General features: G+C 50.5%; 1 protein-coding gene across 1 annotated transcript in view; it reads right to left on the minus strand.

The window, feature by feature from the left end:
- Window positions 1–18129, minus strand: part of VSTM5 (V-set and transmembrane domain containing 5) — a 32063-nt gene extending 13934 nt beyond the window's left edge. Inside the window, exon 1 of the mRNA XM_002708633.5 lies at window positions 17861–18129. Within this exon, the coding sequence (XP_002708679.2) occupies window positions 17861–17951 (91 nt within the window). The 5' untranslated portion in view covers window positions 17952–18129. The remainder of the gene's footprint in view (window positions 1–17860) is intronic.
- Between the last annotated feature and the right edge of the window lie 3965 nt (window positions 18130–22094).

Here is a 22094-nt window from a genome sequence, read left to right on the forward strand (position 1 = left end):
TTTTATATTTTAAATGTGGGTACTAGAAAATTTAGCATTACAAATACAGCCTGCACTGTTTTCCATTATATTTCTGTTGCATCGTGTAGGTTATCACTCTTCTAACCTTCTGCCTCCTCCCAGAATCCTGTTCCCTTGAGTTTGTTCCTCTTCCTCTCTTGCTCAGAGTCCCCCAGCATTTCATTCTTTTTTTTTTTTTTTAAGATATATTTATTTGCTTGAGAGGCAGATTTATAGATGGAGAGAGGGAAAGGTCTTTTATTTGCTGGATCACTCCCCAAATGGCTACAATGGCCAGAGTTGGGCTGATCCAAAGCCAGGAGCCAGGAGTTTCTTCTGGGTCTCCCACATGGGTGCAGGGGCCCAAGGACTTGGGCCAGCTTCTACTGCCTTCCCAGGCCACAGCAGAGAGCTGGATCAGAAGTGGAGCAGCCAGGACTGGAATCGGCGCACATATGGGATGCTGGCGCTGCAGGCGGATGGAGGCTTAACCTTCTATGCCACAGCACCAGCTCAATCATTCTTACTCTTTAAACAACTTGGCACCATTACAACAAGCTATGGCTTCATCTGGAGTGCTCCTAGTACCCTGTGGACAACCGTTCCAGTCCTTCATTTATAGCAGGGGTGGGGAACTTTTCTTTGCCAAGGGCCATTTGGATATTTATAACATCAAATGTGAGCCATACAAAATTACCAACTTTAAAAATGAGCCTTCTGTAGATTTATTGAATTTCAAGTCCCACCTACAGTTGATTTTGCGGGCCCTACCATGGGCCAGATGTTCCCCACCCCTGTTTTATAGGAGCATCCTCCCTTTGCTCCACCTCAGCCTCCAGTGAGGCTGTCTGCTCTGACCACAGCCTTCCCTCCTTCCTGGTCACTGCCCAGCTTCCCCCATTGGTCTCACCGGTCCTCCCACTCAGACGCCTCTGTTTCCCATGCATCATCCTCACTTCCCACCCTCACCAGTCTCTGTTCCATGGCCCATCTTGCTCTGTGCCCTTTTGCCAATTCTCAAAGCTCCTATGGCTTTTTTTTTTTTTTTTTTTTTTTGTAAGAGCTGCCTGGCAAGACCCTGTGCCTGGATAATAATGCTCTCCTTTCTCTCTGCTCATACCTGGGTAGCCAGTACTGCAAGAGAATGTTCCACAGGGGGCACTCTTCAGAACAAAGTACATGGTTTCCAGTGTAGACTAAAAGCCACCAAATTCAAGAGGTCCTCCATAATGCTAGACAATAGTACTAGGTTTTTCAATCAGATTCACTCTTCTTTTCCCCATGGTTACTAGGACAAAGTCTCTAATCTCTTTCACCTCCACATTCTCCTCATTCCCAGCTGATGAGCTGCTCCTTCTTGGGTGACTGTGGCTCCGGGCCACCACAGTTGCCCAGTGTTCTTCTCCCTTCCCTTCCCATCAGCCCCATCTCAGTCCCTCTTGAAGGCTCCTCCTCTTTGGTCTGCCATTACATAATGGCATTCTTGGCCGCTGAGTCCTAGGGCCTCTCCATTATTCTTTATTCTCTGTCTAGGCAATCCGACACAACTTTTAATGCAATGACTCCCAAATTCATGTCACTGACCCACACTGCAGGGTGAACTTCAGACTCATTAATCCAACCATCTGCTTGACCTCTGTACTTGACAGTTGAAAGGAATCGGAGAATCAAAGATAAATTCAGTGCACACACAGTTGTGTTGATTCGCTTTATCTCTGGGAGGACGTACTTGTCCAAGAAACTGGTAATGCCGGTCGGCTCCAGTGGGTAAAGGGAAGACTGAAGTGGCTGGAGGACGAGAGGGGAGGGCATCTGAAGTATACATGTTTTGAATATTGGACTATGTGCAAATAATACCTAGTCAAACAGAGGCAAACTTTAAAAGAATTTTTAAAAAACAAAACAGTATATTTTTAATCACCCGCCCCTCAGATCTGGCCTTCTGCTGTCCCCAACATTAGCAAAATGCTCTCTCAGCTGTACGCTCCAAAAATGCCATCCTGACACCTCCTCCCTCCTAACCCCACATCTGTCACCTTGTCCTACACGCCTCCAAAATGTGACCTGAGGCCGCCATGCTCACTCTTTCTTCCTCTGTCACCTTAGTCCAAGCCACCACCTTGTGCCTGGTCACAGTGCTCTTCCAGTTGGCTTTGCTGTGCCTGCTCTCCTCCCTGACCTACTGTCTGCACAGCATCCTCAGTGATGTTTTTCTTTTTTAAAGATTTATTTATTTATTTGAGAGGTAGAGTTAGAGAGAAAGAGAGAGAGAGAGAGAGAGGCATCATTTATCTGCTGTTTCACTCCTAAATGGCTGCAATGTCCCAAGCCAGGAGCTTCTTCCGGGTCTCCCACGCAGGTGCACTCGGGCCATCTGCTGCTGCTTTCCCAGGCCATAAACAGAGAGCTGGATCGGAAGGGGAGCAGCTGGGACTCGAGCCAGCGCCCATATGGGATGCTAGCACTACAGGGTAAGCCTTAACCCACAACACCAGTCATGAATGATCTGTTTCAAAATGTGAATTGTGGTGGGTCACTCTCCTGCTGAAAACTCTCCTCTGGCTCCCCACGGCTCTGGGAGTGAAGTCAGTCACGTGGCTCACTGGGCCAGCATGGTCTGGGCTCTGGCCACACCTTGAGCCTCAGGGTCTCAGCACACCCTTATGCTCTGGGCTCGCCGCACATGACCTTCCTTCAGCCCTTGCAGTCCATCATATTCTCTCCCACCACGGGAACTTTGCACAGGCTGCTCCCTCCGCCTGCTCTTCCCTTGTTTGCTGTGAATCTTTATTCGTCCTTCAGACCACAGCCATTGCCTCTTTCTGGGAAACCTGTGCCAACCCCTAGGCTGGTCAGGCCTCTCGTCTCTGTTCTCACGACACCTGTCCGTTACAGTAATGATCGCCATTTGTAAGTGCCCACTTGTGAAATTTTGTCACGTCGGGTCCCCTATTTAGGTGGTAAGTCCACGAGGGCAGGAGCTGCCTGCTTGCTTCTCCATTGCAGCCCTAAGCTAGGCAGAGTGCTGGCACGCGAGTGGGAGCTCCTGAGCAGTGGCTTCCCTTACACATGGCTCTAGGGGTTGAGAGGTGCAGAACCCAGGAGAATGCCAAACTGGGCTCAGAAACAGGGGTTTGGGCCCCACAGCCAGCTCTGTGCATCCTTGGGATGCAATGTGCTTCCATTTCTGTCTGAAATACATACATAGTCCTCCTGCCTAAGCTGCCCTGTGACACACACATGCATGTGTGTGTACCCACGCTCCACATAGGTACTCACACACACACAGCCTGGGTTCCCTGTTTCTGGCAGATGGGGGCCACATGTGGGAAGAATCCCTAGGACTTCTCCCTAGAGACCAGGGCTTCCGAGGCGATGAGCCAGGCAAGCAGATGTGGCTTCCAGTACTGATCTAGTCTTTGTTCAGCTTGCCTCTGCTGCTGACCCTCTGTCTCTCACCCTCTGTCCCTCTGTCTGGCCACAGCCACCTGACAGATGAGATACGCTGGAAGGAATGAAAGTGACAGCGTGTGTGCCAAACACTTAGCATTGCGCTCCCGCCTCTAGTAAATAAAAGACAATGACAAGCACGGGTGTGCACCAGAGCTCTAGAGCAGCCGTGCCTTAAAGAAGGCCAGGGCTAATCAGAAGACAAGGCATTGCATATTCCAGGCTGCTGCAAACTCACCTAGGAAAAGTGTGATTTTTTTTTTAAACAAAGAGAACAGGCAAACTGCTTCCCTGACCCTTAAGTAGAAAGTCAGCAGGCGGTATATGAGGTCAGTACCATGCTCCTCCTCCTATGCCAAGGGCATATCTGGTCCAGGGCACGGGGTGGGGGTATCAGTGGGGGCATCTGTAGGTGGGGGCAGAGGGTGGCAGGAGAGTGCAAGATGGGGTAGATGGGGTAACTGGGAAGGCCCACCCCACACAGGGGAGCACGCACAGTGCAGCCAGAAGACCCAGCTTTTGTCTCAGCTGCGCGTACCCTAGCTGGGCGACTTTGTGCAAATCCCTCACCCTCTCTGGGCTGCCCGCCATTCTGTCTCTTGCAATAGCAAACCTTGTGGCTTGGCTGTCAAGGATTCAGTGTAAAGAGACACACATAAAAAACCATGTGGTAAGAGTGCTTGTCAGCTGAGAACAATTCCCCGGGAGCACAGCGGCTCCTTTCTCTGATTTCCCACCCGGGGAGCCCTGATTCCAGACCACACAAATTCAGCTGCCTTCCATTCAACAAGCATTTGGGAAGGGGTGGGTGGGGTACCAACCTGCCAGAGCCCCTACTCCTAGGGACACTGCATTGGAAGTCTGGGATGATTTGGTTACTTTGGCTGCCCCATCAGAGCCCCTGCAAAGAGCACCCTTGCAAAACCACCTCCAGCTACAGGTGACTGGACCAAGGCAGGCCACCTGCTGTGAGCTGGGCCAATCAGAATCTCTCTGAGAGTTTGGGATTGGATGCGGGATCTCGTGGAGTGCCTCTGAGAGAGATGTGATGCTACACCAAGGTTGCAGGAAGTGTAGATGAGAAAGGAGAGAGCTGGTCCTGGGTGTGAGACTGCCAGGCTGCAGGACAGGCTCCTGCGGCCCAGGACTGCTGGGAAGAGAGGCAGCTGTGGGTGCAACTGACTGCTGGGGTTGTGGTGCCAGCTCTGGTGAGAGACATGGCTCACTTTGTGTCCTTGGCAGGTACCTTGGCCTCCCTCAGGCCTCGCCCCCTCCTTTCAGTTGCTTAGTCTCTGAATCCACTTCCTCCTCTGCACGGCAGGGATGCCTTAATGCCTCGCTCACGTGGTGATGGTAAAGAGTCAGGGTCTGACTCGCAGTTAGAGCGCCCTTTGTATAGCAGGTGAAAAATATTATCATAGTCCTGAGCTAGCTTGAAGAAGTGATGTAGTGGGCTGGGTGAGCGCTAGGAAGGAGCTGCAGACTAGACATTAGGACGGAGAGTAGTTAGGGCTTGATGCCACCTGGATCTGCTTCCTACCTAGGGCCCCACCCTTTTTTGCTTGCCTGTTACGGTTTGAGTTGTGTCTCTCAAAAAGACACGTTGCTATCCTAACCGGTAGTCAGCAGGTGGTCTTGTCTGGAGGCAAGGTCTTTGCAGAAGTAATCAGGAGGAAGCGGTCCCTTGGGCGAGTCCTAATCTGATGTGGCTGGTGTCTTTCTGCAAAGGGAAAACTTGGACACCGAGATACACAGGCACACAGAACGCCAAGTGAAGGTGACAGCAGAGACCAGGTGATGTGTCTATGAGCTGAGGAACGATGGAGAAGGCCAGCAGCCACCAGAAGAGAGGGGGAGGCCTGGAATGAGCAGCCTCTCAGCTCTGGGGAAGGAACCAGCCTGCCAACACCTTGGCATTGACCGCAGACTTCCAGTCTCTGGAAGTGAGACGAGGAGCTTGGCGTTTAAGTCACCCTGTTGTGGTGCTGTGTTCTGGCAGTCCCAGCAAAGGAATACACCAACCTCTGTGGCTCTTGTTTCCAGGAATGATTGCCTTTGGGTATGTAGCTTTCTAGGTGGAAAGGATTGAATTAGCTAATCAAGTTGTTTTCAAACCTTGACTGAACATTGTACTAGCCATGGAGGTTTTAACATCATCCTCCAGGCAGACACTTGGCAAAGCAAGTAAGACACTGGTTTGAGGCACCCACATTTCATATGGGAGTGCCTGGGTTTGAGTCCCAGCTCATTTCTGACTTCAGCAGGTGATAGATTAAGTACTTGGATCCCTGCTCCTACCAAGACTGAGTTCCTGGATTTAGCGTGGTTCAACCCTGGCTGTTATGGGCATTTGGGGTGTGAATCACCCACCAGATGGCAACACTATCACTTTCTCTGCATTCTCTCTCTCTCTCCTCCCTGCTCCCCTTTTCAAATAAAATAAACATTTTAAAAAACATTTAGAAAGAAAGCAGATACTACCTTGCTAGTGAATTCAGAATCTTTGGAGGCGGGACTAACCTGATTTTTAGAACTCCCTGTGTGACTCCAGTGTTGGGCCAGGATTGGTAAGCATTGAGCTAATCCACATTAAAGTGTTAGCAGCTGGAGGTCATGCATTACAAGGCGGGGGTGGGGGTGGGGTGGGGGTGTGTGTGCGCTTCGTATAAGCCTGAAGCCAAAGGAACGGGTGAAGGAGAGAAGTCCATGACACCGCGGCAGCCCTTTCAAGGTAATGTTTAGGAGAAGTGCGCTCTTTCTGGCACCCCCCCATATTTTTACTGCTCCCTTTCTTTTTACATCACCATTTCTGGTGATGGTTTGGGGGCTTAGGAGGAAGAGCAGATAGGCGAAGGGACTGCATTTGCTCCAACACCCCAGCACTGCAGCTCTCAGAGTCAGCTGGGTCAGAACCCCGGGCTGGGGATTGGGGGAGAGGGCTTGTTAACATTGCAGGGCCTCCCCCTACAGTTTTTCCTCAGTAGGTCAGAGGTGAGGCTGAGAGCTTGAATCGCTAATGTTCCCACACCTGCTTTAGAACCCCACCAGGGCAAACAAAGGGGCATGAGGAAGCTCTGAGGATCCCCAGGGGCCAGACACCACGGCTTTTTGGTTCCCAAGGTTGTTAACACCCTTTTGGCCGGGCAGCCACCTGCCTGTGGTGTACAACTTCTTATCATGGATAAGGGAACGTGATGGACAAAGGCCACAGAAACCAAACGGCACTGGAGGCTTTGGGAGGAAAGGCACACCGTTTATTTATGCATGCGTGCTTGACTAGACTCCAGTCTCAAGAGCCAAGCCCCAGTCCTGGTCTTTGCCTACTTTCATACCCTAAATGTAGCAAGGCAGTTACGAGATACTTTCCAGGAAGTTTTGGGGCAGTCTCAGGGAGCCTAGTATTATCTTAGGTTCTCAGGGATTAATGAATTACACTTGCAAGGTAAGGCAGTTTTACAGTACAAGAACCAGTAAGTTATAACTTAAAGGCAGTTTCAAGAGGCACACGACTATCTTGTCTGAGGTATGCGGCTAGGCCTTTATGGCAGGTGGGGAACCGGCTTCTAAAGTCAGTACTTGTTTGCTTAGACCCACCTGGCCCTTTGATAACAAGCGGAGGGAGCCTGTAACAGGGGCACTGGGGACACCCCGTAATTACCAGTAGGAGGACCAAGGGTGGAGATGGAAAGGACACAGGTACCGGTGGACAGAATGGAGACAGTGTGTACATAGTGGGTGTGTCCTTGGATTCTGGAGTCAGACTGTGGCCAAAGTTTAGCTCTGCTAGTAAGAACTGTGAGACCTGGGTGTCAATTACTTGATTTCCTTCAGCCTCAGCAATAGCACCTCTGAAATAAGGATGTTACCGGGCCCACCCCATGCAGCAGAATACGGTTTAAATGAGACATGTAAGGGGCTTTCCATAGTTTCTAATATCGGTATTACCAATAAGTAGTAGCTGTGATTCATGAGACTTCTTTAAGGACGCATAGAGTGAGCTCCCCATCCCCGGGAGTGTGGAGCTGGATCGGGGCGGGAGCAGGTGTGTTGGTGGAGGAAGTTCTTCTTGCACTCCATATCACATAGTAGGCTGTGGTCTGAATGCTGGTGTCCTCCCCAAATTCCTATGTTGGAACCTAATGCCCAGCGTGAAGGTAATCAAGAGGTGGGTGGGCCTTTGAGATGTGATTAAGCCATGCGTGGAATTAGTACACTTAGAAAAGGGGCTCGGGCAAGCTGTGTTGCCTCTTGCACCATATGAGGTCACAGAAGTTGCCAACTCTGAGTAACTCTCGCTAGATACTGAACCTGCTACCACCTTGACCTCAGACTCCCAGTTTCCAGAACAGTGAGCACCAAGTTTCAGTTTTGAAAAATTATTCACCCTACAGTGTTGGGCTGCAGCAGCCGATTTGGACTAACACAGCACCTGTGCTTTTGTGGTTCTTTTCTGGAAGTGTGGTGAGGGGTTGGGTGATGGGGAATGCCTGCTTGTGGAATGCCTTCTGGAACATTCCCAAAACTCCTTTTCCTGGCACAAACAAAACCCTTGCTGGAAAACTAGACTTTTCTGAAAGGTCACAGGCTATGGTAGAGTCTTGCTGTACTACTGATAAGATACCAAAGAAGTCAGGCATGACGGCAGTGTGTGCCTCACTCTGCCACAGCCTTGGGGTTGAGGGTGGCCGGGTTTGCCCTCTGCAAAGCTGGGCTGCAGGGCTCAGCATCAGGCCAGCCTGGAGAACTGGAAGGCAGGGTCCTTTCAGGCACCTCTGCGGGATGTGTGTTGAACAGGAGGTTGCAGGGAGGAATGAGGTGGTATGATTGCCCAACAATTCTTTAGGGGAGGGGTTATAGGAGGCCTGAAGGCACCCGGAAGAGGGAGGAATAGTGATCAAAAAGTAACGCAGGCACACACATGCCTGGGTACTGCAGAGAGAAGAGTACAGTGCTCCTCCAAGGAGATTAATGGTCCGTTCCTCTTCATCCTGTCTCAAAGCCTTCCCCAATCTCTCAGCATCAGGTTCAGGGTCTCCACTGGGTGTTCTCATTGCTCCTTCTTCCTCTCTCTGAACACTCACTCCTTCTTGATGAATGGCTCATCCTCTGAGACCAATGTTAGCTGTGTGAACACAGGGGCTGCCCAGGGCCTAGCACAAGTGGAATGCATGCCTTTGGGCAACTCCCCTAGCCTCTCTGAGCCTCAGTTTCCTCCCCTGGAAAATGGAGGCTGGTCACATTTCTTTGCAGGATGACTTTGCAGGATGGAAAGCAGCTTTTAGAGTGCTTGGCACAAAGTAAGTGTTCAGTAGAGTCATGGTTACTCTTCTCTTACGATTGTTGTAAATGGTCATAAAAGCTCGAGAGATACTGGCTTCCTTTTCTTCAGTTGGCTGGAGGGTATTCTTGGTGACCTCTGTAACCCACACATCTTCTTGTGTCTCCCCTGCCCCAGAAAGACCTCAGCAAACTGTTCCTAACTTTCTTCTCCATCCCCACTTCCCGTCAGTCCTCTCCACCCCTAATTCCATGGCACCCAGTTATGGACCATCCCCCACTGGGCCTGAATCCACTCAAGTCAGCTCAGTTATTCCTTCCCTGTTCTCCGCAATCTGTTCACTTTAAAAATATTTTTATTTATTAGGAAAGCAGAGATACAGAAAGAAAAGGAGAGACAGATCTTCTATCTGCTGGTTCACTCCCCAAATGGCCACAACAGATGGAGCTGGGTTGATCTGGAGCCAGGAGCTTCTTCCAGGTCTCCCACATGGGTGCAGGGGCCCAAGCACTTTTGCCATCTTCCACTGCTTTCCAAGGCTCATTAGCAGGATCAGAACTTATGCCCATATGAGATGTCAGCGCTGCAGGCAGAGGCTTAATCTATGCCACAGTGATGGCTCCCTTGTTCACATTTTCAATCTATCTTAAATGTCCCCTCCTTTGCTGGGTCCCATGAGACTTCTGCAGCTCAGCTCGCATGAGATGAGTGATTGTCTGCACTGCTCAAAGGGACAGCACGCATTGTGTCGTGTTTAGGTGTGAAGCAGCAGCACCCAGCAGTACATGATGCGAGGGCTGGCTCACTCACGCAAAGGCAGTTGAATTGAACTGACTGCTGACTTGACATAAAGGACCAAGTTCTTGTTTAAGAAGCCCTGGAATGCCATCTCAAAGAATGTGGAAGTATTGGTGGTAAGGAGAGGAAGGACAGGTCCCAGATTCTAGTTTTAGGCATTGGTTTTCAAAAGGCACGTGATGTAGCCCACATTAGTGATCATTAGTACAGAAGGGCGGAGGTCGGAGGAGTTTTATATTGTATCCCCTTACCAGTGCTTGGTGTCCAGGGGCCCCTGCTCCTTCCTCCTCTGAGACCAGGTCTAGCAGAGGAAAGAGCAGTTATTCCAGCACCTTCCACCCAGGATTTGAGGCCTCCCCAAGTGCCATTCCCTTAACTCTCAGACAACTTGCCAGATTGAATATGAATATGATGGAAATTGAAAAACAAAGCTCATCTAAAAAATAATCATCCCTCCTCCTGGGTCCTGCTGCTCAGAACTTTGTCTCTCCCTCTGTGCCCCCGATTACTTCCTGCTTTGTTTTCAAGGCTTCCTCTTTGAGAAGGTCCTCCCAACTCAAACTGAATTAAGGACATTTCTCAGTGCCTCCAGGGCATCTGATGTCAAATATCTGTTTAGGATCTGCCTTTTGCTTGGGGCTATCTTGCAGTTCAGGAACCTGCTGCATAGCCCCAGTTCCTGGAATGCTGTCCAATGCACAGTAGGTGCTCGGGAACTACTGAGCTGAACCAAACTTCAAAGCCAAGCAGTTTTGCCTCCTGTCCTGAGCCTGATGGGACACTGTGGGTTTGCCAGGATAAAACCACAACTAAGACACAGCAAGGCTCTACCTCATAGTGGTGGGTGTTCTGGGATCACAAGGTGGGTGACATGCATGTGCTTCCTGACAAGCTGTTTCCACAGGGCCAGACCACTGCAGGGCACCTGGGGATGATCCAGTGAGTAGCTCTCCACTTGGTCTCACATTAGAACCCCCCAAGGAGCTTAGAAGCAAAGTGAAACCATATCTGGTCCTGGTCTCAGATACTGATTTAGCTGGGCTTGGATAGGACATGGGCTCTTGTCCATCTTCTATGTCCCCCAGGTGGTTCTGATGTGCAGCCTTGGTGAGAACTGCGAAGCTTGCCCCTTCTCCATGGGAGAAGGACGGGGCTATTGGGCAGCACTGGGACTGGAACTGGCCCTTTGCAGGCAGCTGGGGTTCTCCTGGGGTCAGCATGGCACCTGACGGTGCATCTCAGCAGGGGGGAAGGTCAGTGTGTTTTCTTGACCAGCTGGTCACACAGACAAGGCCTGTCCTGTGCTTCCTTTACGGTGCGGGGTGTCCTTTCCCCTTTGCCCAGCAGGTGAATTCCTTCCCAGCCGAGCAAATCACTTGCAAGGGAAAGTTAATTTCCAGCTTGGCGCTTACCAATTCCCCTTCTTCCCACTGCAGTATCTGCTGGGTAGGTAAATGCTGTCCTACTCCAAGCCCAGTTTTCATGGAAAACCCATGGGCAGGGAGACCCAGCTTCAGAGTGCACAGGCTGTGGGGCTCAGTGAGTGTCATGAGGTCTCTGGGACACCAGCTAAATGCTCCACTGGTGCCTGGTAGCGCAACACCCACTTCCTATTCTCTGGCTCAGAACATCCCTATGCTGCCAGGCCCCCAAAGATTAGGACACCATTTTTTGAGCACCTGCTCTGTGCCTGCAGTTCTCTGTTTTGTCCTGCTTTCAAGACTCAGCCTTATGTTCCCTGTGAAGTCCTTCCTGACTCCCCAGGTAGTGGCCTCCTGTGATGACTGGCAGAAGCCACACACATCCTCTCGGGAAGGACTCCACTTCAGCCCATCAGAAGTTGTAATGTGCACCTTGGATCTGGACATACTAAAATGTTTCAGGGCAGGTATTCAGACACAGTGGGCTAAGCTGCCACGTGGGACACCCACATCTCAGAGTACTGGGACTGAGTCCCACCTCCCCTTCCTGCTATGTGATTGGGAGGTAGCAGATGATGGCTCAAGTACCTGAGGCCCTGCCACCCATGTGGGAGACTGGGACAGAATTCTTGGCTCTTGGCTTTGGCCTGGCCCAGCCCTGGCTGTTGCAGGCATTTGGGGGAGTAAGCCAGCGGATGGAAGATCTCTCTCTTGTTTTCCCCTCTTTGTCACTCTGCCTTTCCAAGAAATTTTTAAAACAAATAAACATTGTAAAATGTTTTTTTAAAAACGTCTTAGAGCATATGACATACTTCGTTGTCATTAGGCTCTGGGAATGGGGGAGAGCAGAGGTGTCTGGGCCTCGACTCTGCCCTCAGAGCAGCAGGGAGTACACTCAGGAAGGCGCTTGGAAGTCAGGAATGCAGACTTTGGGTGACTTTCTGTGTGACCTACCCCTCCCACGGCTTCAGTTCTCTGGGCGTGTTGGGGGAGGTGTGTGTGCAGGGGATGCCCATCAGCTGGGACGTGGCATTTCATCATTGTAGTGTGTTTATCACTTGCACTGCACATGTCACCCAGTATGAGGGGTCTGTTTCTCCCCTCCGAGTGACAGCTGGAAGCTGAAAGCTTCAATGTCTACCAGGAGGGGACTGTTGGCTAAGTAAGATGTAGTTCTATGTGGGGCTGGTGCCGTGGCGCACTAGGTTAATCCTTCTGCAGTGCCGGTATCCCATGTGTTCTAGTTCCGGTTGCTCCTGTTCCAGTCCAGCTCTCTGCTGTGGCCTGGGAGAGCAGTGAAGGATGGCCTGGATGCTTGGGCTCCTGTACCCGCATGGGAGACTGGGAGGAAGCATCTGGCTCCTGGCTTCGGATCGGGGTAGCTCCAGCCATAGTGGCCATTTGGGGAGTGAACTAACAGAAGGAAGACCTTTGTCTCTGTCTCTCTCTCTCTCTCACACTGTCTGTAACTCTGTCAAATAAATAAATCTTTTTTTTTTTTTTTTTAAAGATGTAGATCTATGTGATGGCATACTGGTAGGAGTAGTAGTTGAAAGGACTGCACAAGATCCCGGCTGATCAACATGGATAAAGCTAAAAGAAAAATCAGCATGAAATCTAACTTGCTGAATAACAAGTATAAGCATGCTGAAAACCCGCCTTTTCCCAGTGAGTACACTTGCATGAATGCAAAACCATTTTCTGTAAAACTGAAAGGACAGTGTGGAGCAAGGCCACATCTCCTTTATCCCTGATTCACTGGGCGCCGGGACAGAGCTCTAGGCAGCAGAGTAGACGTTCAGCGTGTCTACGTAGAGGTGACCAGGGAGGCTTCATCCTGGAGACACGGATCTGGGAGTCTCTCAAGGGCCCTCAGGAGATCACTCCTACCCTGCACACGCCACCTCCCTCTGTTCATTCCTATCCTCAGCTAAGCCCTGAACCCACAGTTCCAGCTCTGGGCTGCCCACACCCTCTTCACTGGGCCCTGACTCTCTTCCTCCATTCTGCTGGGCACCGGGCTGGGGGTGACTCGCTAAGACCACCGCCTTGAGCCATGTTCGCACCCTGTTAAGGGGTGCACATACACAATGTGTGTGTGTGTGTGTGTTGTGTGTGTCTGGGGGGAGCAGTTGCTTCTTAGAAGTGAGGGTAGGAACCAAGGAAGAAAACTCATCTGTCCATGCCATTATCCAAACCATCCTACTTTAGTCTTCGATCACCTATTTCCAAACAAGATGGAGCACTGGGTACTCGCAGGCCTGGTGGCTGATTTGCTGTGTTGAGAGCTAGAAAGGAAGAAGCGAGCCCTTGCCTGCTGGCCAGCTGCAGGATATCTGCCAGCTTTCTAAGGAGACAGACAGTCCAACATCCAGGTGCTGGAGACTGGGTTCTTGGTGAGGGCTCTCTTCCTAGCCTGCAAACTACCCCATTTTTTCTGTGTCCTCACGTGGTAAAGGGAGACTAAGCTCTGGTCCTTCTCCCTTCTTCTAAGGGACACTAATCTCATTGCTGGAATCCCACTTCATGACCTCTTCTAAACATAATTCCCTCCCAAAGGCACCACCTCCCAATACCATCACACTGGGGATCAGGGCTTCAATATACACATTTTGTGAGGATACAAACTTTCAGTCCACACTGTTCTGTGCTTGGTCGCCAAATCTGTAGCCTCCTTTCATGCAAAAAACATTCATTCCATCCTGTCAGCCCTCAAATTTTAACTCATTTCAGCATCTGTGCCAAAGCATAAACTTGTACCTGAGAGAACAGGTGCAACTCAATCCTTCACCAAATTTGTCTCCAGTTGTGAAAACATGAAACTACCCTCATGCACCACATCATGACACTTAGGTCAAAGGAGAGACAGCGTACACAATGGGTGTCCCATAAGATTACATTACCTTGTGACATTGTAGGCATCTCAGTTTCTGTAAGTACAATCAAACCATGACAAGATCGCCTAGTGATGCATTTTTCAGAATACATCCCCATTGTGGAGTAACATGTAACAGTATGTGAGCTATGTGCTTCCAAAATACAATGGTGGGACAGGGTAGACATTCTCATTCCAAAGGGGAGAAATCGGAATGCAGTAATGGGCAATGGGTCCCAAGTCCAAAACAAGGTGTGAGGAATACTGTTAGATCAGAATGCTACTACTTGAGAATAATCCTCTTTGATTTGATGTCCGGCCTTCAGAACACGGTGCAGCAGGGGCCACGCCCCGGAGCGCTCTCAGGAGGCCCTGTCCCCACTGAGGCTCTGGGAGGCCACTGTCTGGGCTGTTGGAACTGAGCAAGCAGCCCTGATGATCTCTGAATCCCGCTGCTTATTCCCTCCTTCTTGAATGGTGCATCGTGTTCGCAGCTGAGCACCTGCCTGGTCCGATCCTGTAGGGTGTTCAGAGTCTGCCAGTCTTCCTTCATTCGGTCCTGTTTCTGACCCCTACAGTTCAAGCTGGCAGTGTTTCTGCGGGGGTGGCTGGCCAGGGCCTAGGTTCACACCTACATTAATCTTATCAAATGGCTGTTTGGCCACGCCTTGCTGTTCTCTTCTGAACACGCCTTTTCACTTTCTGCAATATAGACAGGTTGAGAATTTTTCAAATCTTTAAGTTCTGGTTCCTTTTTGCTTAACAATTCTTTGATCAATGTATTTCTCATTTCTTGAATTCTATAAGAAGTCAGGGGGAACCAAGCTCTTCCTTCAACACTTTGCTTAGAAATCTCTTCTGCTAAATATCCAATTCTATCACTTCTATGTTCTACTTTCCACAAAGCATTGGGACACAAACATAATTCATCCAGGTTCTTTACCATGTTAAAACAAGCATCACTTTTTCTCTATTCAATGACATGTTCCCCATTTCTGTGTGACAGCTCATCAGAATTTCCTTTAGCACCCACAATTCTAGACTATACTCCTAAACTCCTCTAGCCTCTACCAATTACCTGGTTCCAAAGCCACTTCCATGTTTTTACATATTTATGTTAGTATTCCATTTCTCAGTATCAATTTTTTTTTTAGATTATTTGAAAGGCAGAATTAGAGAGGGGGTTAGTCTCTCTCTCTCTCTCTCTCTCTCTCTCTCTCTCACACACACACACACACACACACACACACACACCTTCCATCTATTGGTTCACTTCCCAAATGGCCTCATTGGCCAGGGCTGGGTTAGTCCAAAGGTGGGAGCTTCTTCCAAATCTTCTAAGCACTTGGGCTATCTTCCGCTGTTTTCCCAGGCACATTAGCAGGAAGCTGGACTGGAAGTGGAGCAGTCGGGACTTGAACCAGCACCCATATGGACTTAACCCCTCCATGCCACAGCATTGGCCCCCATTTCTTTCTTGGTTGGTTGCTATAACAAAATCTCCTAGGCTGCATGGCTTCAACAACATTTATTTCTCACAGTTCTGGATGCTGGAAAGTCTAAGGCTACTGTGCCTGCAGGTTTGGTTTTTGGTGAGGGCTCTCTTCCTGGCTTGCTAATGCTGCCTTTTCTCTGTGTGGAGGTAGAGAGAAGTGCTCTCTCTTCCTCTTCAGAAGGATGCTAATCCCATCATGGGGCCTACCTTTATGACCTCATCTAAGCCTAATTACCCACCCAAGGCCCCACCTCCAAACACTGTCACATGGGAAGTTGGGGCTTCAACCTAGGAATTGGGGGTATACGAACACTGAGTTCATACCAGCGTCACACATAAAGGAAAGGCTTCAAGCACAGGGTGCTTGTGTGTGTGGGCTTGCTTCAACACAAACTTCAGTGTATTTGAAGAACGTTGTGCTTTTTGGTTAGGAGCTTTTGAGAGAGGCTGAAGAGGCAGAGAATGCAGGAGCTGGTGTGAGGAGAGAGGCCCACTCTGCATCACTAGGGCTGGCCCTAAAGCAGAGCCCCATTCAGGCAGGTGCAATTCTTAATTCTTTTAAGGGGTAGGCCCTGCCTAGCACTGGGCAAGTGTGAGGACCCAGAGCCGCAAGAGTGTTTGCCCTCCTGGGTCACACGTGATGTGTAGCAGACAGCCAATGAATAATTGCAAACTTTTACCTGCCCCCTAGGTTTTTGTGCGGGCTGTCCTCAGTCTGGGACACTCCGCACTCCTCTTGTCCCATTTCCTGACTGTTTTCTGTCCATTGGTTCTCAGTAGGTGCAACATCCTTTGGGACGTTTGCTCTTGCTTCCCAGATCCGGGTGCTGAATCTCAAGGACTCCCAGCACGTGGCACCTCCTCCCTGTCCAGATTTGCCATGCCAAGGCTGGCACCCTTGCTCACATGCCTGTCTTCTCCCTGAGATGCTAAACTTCCTGAGTCCAATACTGTGCACCACGGTATCCCCCATATCCACTGCAGCCTGCTTCCTGCAAGGAGGGATGCAGTGAAGGAGTGAGCGCCTGAAGAATTATACGCTAAGGGAATGGCTGGCCCCTGGACATCACTGTCCTCTGGACACCTGTGTTACGAATGATGTACTTGGGGTTTGGACAACTGTAGAAGAGGTCAGTGCAATAGCAAAGACACCGCACACCTTGCAAGACACAACTATTTCTTGCTCCATGGCCACCAGAAGAATATGCTCCATCTCATTACTGGGATTCTGAGACTTGCAACCTCCAAAGCCGAGCTCTACCCAGAGGTATATAAAGCCAAGAGTGCCAGGTTGCCCCGTTTGAATCTGGTTTCTCCGTTGACTGGCCGTCCCCCACGGGAGTAACAATCCTTCTGTGTCTAGCTTTGTTATTTGTGAAACAGGGATGGCAGCAGCAGTTATGGGGTGGTGTTCGGCTTAGCTGTGAAGATCCCCAAATCCCATATTGGTCAGAGTTCTGGGTTTGAGTCTCAGCTCTGCTCCTGATTCCAGCTAATGTGCACCCTGGGAGACAGCGGGGTGGGGTGTGTGTGTGTGTGTGTGGCTCAAATGCTTGGGTCACTGCTGCCTCTGTGGGTGACCCAGATGGAGTTCCAAGCTCCTGGCTTCCCAGCTGTGGCAGGCATTTGGAAAACCAGCAGGTGGGAGTTCTCTCAAGTAAGTAATAAGATAGATAACTCCCTAACAAATGTAAAATGCACAAATATCAAGATTAGAAAGAAAAAGGAGTAGCACTTTATTTCCTAGGGTTGCCCTGGGGCAGGAGTCTTTTAAAATCCAAGAATGGTGAATACAAAAGGACCTGTGGTCCTTACTGCTCCGGCTGCCCTGCCTGGGGCTCTGTCTAAAGCTCAGTTGACTAATCCATGAAATGGGAATGATAATGATGATGATTACAGATGGCTTTGCACTCTGTTGTGTGCAGGTTGAGAGCTGCTGGGACATTCACCCCTCTGGCAAGAGGGTCCAGAGCCAGCCCCACCCTTGCCTGGCTCCCAAGCGGTACACACGGTACAGAGAGGTGAGAACCAACTCTGGCCTGAGGAACTCAGGCCCCATTGCCCAACCCCCTTTCTTCAGAAGCAAGCTGCTGGGGGTTCAATTGGCCTGCGGAGCCCAGATGACCTGGAGGTGCACGGAAGGGCAGAGGCGTCCCCACGGTAGGGGGCGGGCTCCGTGCGCCCTCCGGGGGCTGCAGTCTGGATGTTCCAGGAAATCCCCCAGATCAGATCGTGGAGGCCACGGGGCGGGAAGCCGGTTATCTCCGGACGGGCTTCCGGCTCTGATAACCGCCTCCCGTGCTCGCCTGCGGGGCGCACACCCCGTTGTGGCACCGGGGCCAGGTCGCCTCAGCTCTGCAGTGGCCGCACTGGGCCGCAGTCGGCGCCCGGGCTCGTGGCTGCGCCCAGCCCCTACAGCAAAGGGTGGTGCGGGGCCTGCCTGCCGGGGCTCACCTCGCACCCCCCACCAGACAAGGTCTCCTCCCGCAGTCGCGCGACCCCCTGGATGCGCCGGCGCTGCCCTCCCCAAGCCCCGTACTTACTTTGCAGAGAGCGGGCCGTGGCCAGGCAGAGGGCGAAGAGTCCCAGCGAGAAGCCTTGGGTTTTCCTCCTCCGGCTCGGCAGAGGCTTCATGGGCAAGCCCCAGGCGGCACGGGCCGGGCATGGGCTTCCTGGGCGGCGCGGCGTGGGCCCGGGATCGTGTGGCTGCCGCACCTCGGCCCGCCGCTGCGGCTGCCGCCTTCTCTTGTCGCCGCCACCCCCTCTTCCTCCTCCCCAGGGTCCTGCAGGTTCTCTAGGGCTAGATGCAGATGAGCATCAACTGCGGCTGAACCAGATCCCGAGGAGAGAGAGCGAGAGAGCAAATGAATATGGGAAGGAATGGGAGTGCATACACTCAGAGGTAAATAATGGCAAGTAATGAGCCGCTCCTTCCGTTCACACCCAGTTTGCTGGCCTTGATTCTAGAGTCCGCTGGATGCGGAGTGGAGGGAGAAAAGGAAAGTGCTAGCCGTGGTCTGAGCACAGAGAGGGACCGGTCTAAATGGCTCCACGGGAACAGAGGCTTTTAGCAAAGTGAAATGACAGCCCGGTGAGAGGGGGTGAGGGGAGGAGGACTGGGGACTCCCACTGCACCGGGTGGAGCCGTCCATTGGACAGCAATAATATCCATCATCCATCTATCTACCCATCCATCCAGGAAATGTTCAGAGAGCTTATTTATTTCAGAGTCTGGGACATGGTAGTCACGCAGACGACACTGGTGGAATGAAGCCCAGCAGTGCGTTAAGCACTGGAGACATTACAGGACAGATGTAGTAGTCCCTGCAGAGGGTGGGGGCTGTGCTGTGTGTGGCCCTAGCCGTGGAGGGTGGGGGGCTGGGGCTCAGGATAGTATGGGGCTCAGAGCAAGACTAGCCCACCCCCAGGGACGATGGGAGTGGGAGATCAGAGTTGGTCAGAGTCATGACATTTTCTCCCACTCTTCCGGATAGGTTTTCTAGCCACTCTTGCAGCCAGGGCATAGCTGTGTGACCCCCATGCTGGCCAGTTCTGTTTCTGGAGAGGTTTTTACTTTTCTGATAAAAGAGACAGATAAAGCTGGGGCTGAACCCTCGGGTTTTCTTCCTGCCTTGGGAACATTCGCTGTGTTTAGATCTGTGGCACCATCGTGTGTCCAAGGAGTTTGTCGTGTTAGGTGAAGGAGGTGGAGCAGGAGGATGGGAAGAAGAAACCCCTGTGTCCCCTGCTGCTTCCCCAGGGCAGCTCCTTGGCAGGTCCAGGTGTCCCTGGCCAGGGCAGGACATAGTGGTCCCCTGCTGACTGCCTTGGGGTCGGCTTGTTGTCCACTCGGGTGGACAAACCAAATACCCTCATCACCAGCCAAAATGGGCCGGCAGGAGACGGTGGATCAGGCCCTCAGAATCTTCCCTGGCATCATATGTGGCTGCTGCTTGGATTGCTGCGGTCCTGGAGCTGCTGACGGACAAGGACTGGTTGAGAGTGAAGCCACGCTGAGGCCAACCGAGCTGGGAACCTAAGAGAGAGGTCCCTAGTGACGTGGTTTGTGCCCTGGGACACTGCACCCCCAGGTTTGACAGTTGTGGGCAGATAAAATGCCCTCTTGCCTCAGTGGATTTAGGATGGATTCCTGTGACATCAAATCGAGGTTGGCCAAATATGTACAGTTACAGTTTGAAAGGGATGAGTTCCAGAGAACTGCTGTACCACATGGTGCTGCAGTTAATGAGAGATGTTTTATTGTTGAAAAATGCTGGGGCCAGCACTGTGGTGTAGCCAGTTAAGCCGCCACCTGTAATGTCACCATCTCATTCTGGGTTTAAGTCCCGCTGCTCCGTTACAGATTTAGCTCCCTGACAGTGTGCCTGGGAGGGCAGTGGGTGAGGACTCAAATGCTGCCACCCATGGGGGAGATCTGGATGGAGTTCTAGCTCCTGGCTTTTGCCTGCTGATGCAGCCATTTGGGGAGTGAACCAGCAGATTGGAAGATATTCTCTCTTTCTCTCTCTGCCTTTCAAATAAAAGTAATCTTTTAAAAAATGTTTAATGTTTTAAAAATGAGTGGATATTCAATGCTCTTACCATAAAAAAGAAAACTATAATTGATAATACATATTTTAATTAGCCGTATTTAACCATTCCACAATGTATTGCATTGTAAATGCATGGATTTTTTTTTTCCTGCAAACTTAAATAAGTAAATTTGGAAAGAAAAGGTGATGAAAATCCCACAGATAATAGTCCTTTAATCCCAAGGAGTTAAGTAGAGGCTCGTGAATGAAATCCAAATTGCATAAAGATGAAAATATATTTTTAAAAAAGATTTTTTACGTATTTTAGAGGTAGAGTTACATACTGTGAGAGGGAGAGACAGAAGTCTTCCAACCACTGGTTCGTTCTCCAGAAGACTGCAACGGATGGAGCTGAGCCGATCCGAATCCAGGAGCTTCTTCTGGGTCTCCCACATGGGTGCAGGGGCCCAAGCACTTGGACCATCTTCTACTATTTTCCCAGGCCCCAGCAGTGAGCTAGATTGGAAGAGGAGCAGCTGGGGCATGAACTGGTGCCCATAAGGGATGCTGGCGCCGGAGGATTAACCTATTGCGCCACAACGTTGGCTCTGAAAATATCTTTTTTTTTTTTTTGAAGATTTTATTTATTTATTTGAGAGGTAGAGTTAAAGACAGTGAGAGGGAGAGACAGACAAAGGTCTTCCATCTGCTGGTTCACTCCCCAAATGGCTGCAACAGCCAGAGCTGCACCGATTCGGATCCAGGAGCCAGGAGCCTTTTCCTGGTCTCCCACATGGGTGCAGGGGTCCAAGCACTTGGGCCATCTTCTACTGCTTTCCCAGGCCACAGCAGAGAGCTAGGTTGGAAGAGGGGCAGCCGGGACTAGAACCAGTGCCCATATGGGATGCCAGCGCTGTAGGCAGAGGATTAACCTGTGCCACAGCGTTGGCCTTGAAAATATCTTTTTTAAAGTTGAGGATGTCCTGAGTAAAACTAGTAGACTTCTTGACATTTTCTGTTTTCTGGGTTCCTTGTAAGGGCTTAATCGCTTGCATTCATTTGTCTATTCAGCAAGTGTTTATCAAATCTGCTTACACTGGGCAGTGGGCCAGGCACTGCAGCTCCAAAGGTGAGTGGTAACTCATGGTCCTTCATCCCGAGGCACTCACCAGCTAGGGGAGACAAATGATTCGAGAGAAGGGTCTCCAGGCACACGGGCTCTTCCCACTGAGGCCCCAGGGGGAGCAAACTGGCTGTTTTCTCACTGGGCAACTGGCACTGTGCAGATGCAGGTGCTCAATAGCTATTTGTTGAAGGACTATACAATCGAGAAAAACTGCAGCCTGAGAGCTGTAGGTTAGCGAGAAGGAAGAATGTCATGAGATAATTCAATCTGAACAAGCATGTTGGTTACTAGAAGTTGGAAGGGATAAAAGGGGTTTGGATAAAAAAAAAAGAGAAATTGGGAGTGGCTCATTAATTGCAACAAATATATGAGATTTTTTAAAAAAAGATTTATTTATTTGAAAGGCACAGTTATAGAGAGGCAGAGAGAGATCTTCCGTTTGTTGGTTCATTTCCAAAATGGTTGCAAGTGCCTGAGCTGGGCCAATCCAAAGCCAGGAGCCTGGAGCTTTTTCCTGGTCTCCCATGTGGGTGCAGGGCCTTGGACCATCTTCCACTGCTTTCCCAGGCACACTGGGGAGCTGGATTGGAAGTGGAGCAGAACCAGTGCCCATGTGAGATGCCGGCCACTGCAGGGGGTGGCTTTGCCCACTATGCCACAGTGCTAGTCCCAAAAGATGTTAACAATTGGAAAAGTAGAGTGAGGGGTATTTGACATTGTCTTACTACTAAACAATTTTTGTTTCATAAATTAAAAACTATTCTGAAATAAAATTTTTTTAAAAGAATCTCAGGAGATAAATATAATTTCATTCATTCGTTGAACAAATATTTATTAAGTGCCTGTAGGAGCCCAGGCCTGGCAGTAGTCTGAGTCAGAGGGGGAAGAATGGGGTGGAGCAGCTGGAAAGGTAGACTGGCACTAAGGTTGCACGGGTCTGCGCACTGAGGCCTCAGGATGCTTGCTTTTGCACAAGTGAGGTAACTCAGGATTCACACTCAGTGTGCAATGTCGGCTCCTCCTCTGCCATCTTTGGCATACATGGTAGCCCTCGGGTATTTGGGTTACATGTCTCACCGGCCAACCACTCTGAGAACAATGCCAGCCACCAGCGTTTAT

Source organism: Oryctolagus cuniculus, chromosome 1 (assembly GCF_964237555.1).
Source record: "Oryctolagus cuniculus chromosome 1, mOryCun1.1, whole genome shotgun sequence".
Taxonomy (NCBI): Eukaryota; Metazoa; Chordata; class Mammalia; order Lagomorpha; family Leporidae; genus Oryctolagus; species Oryctolagus cuniculus.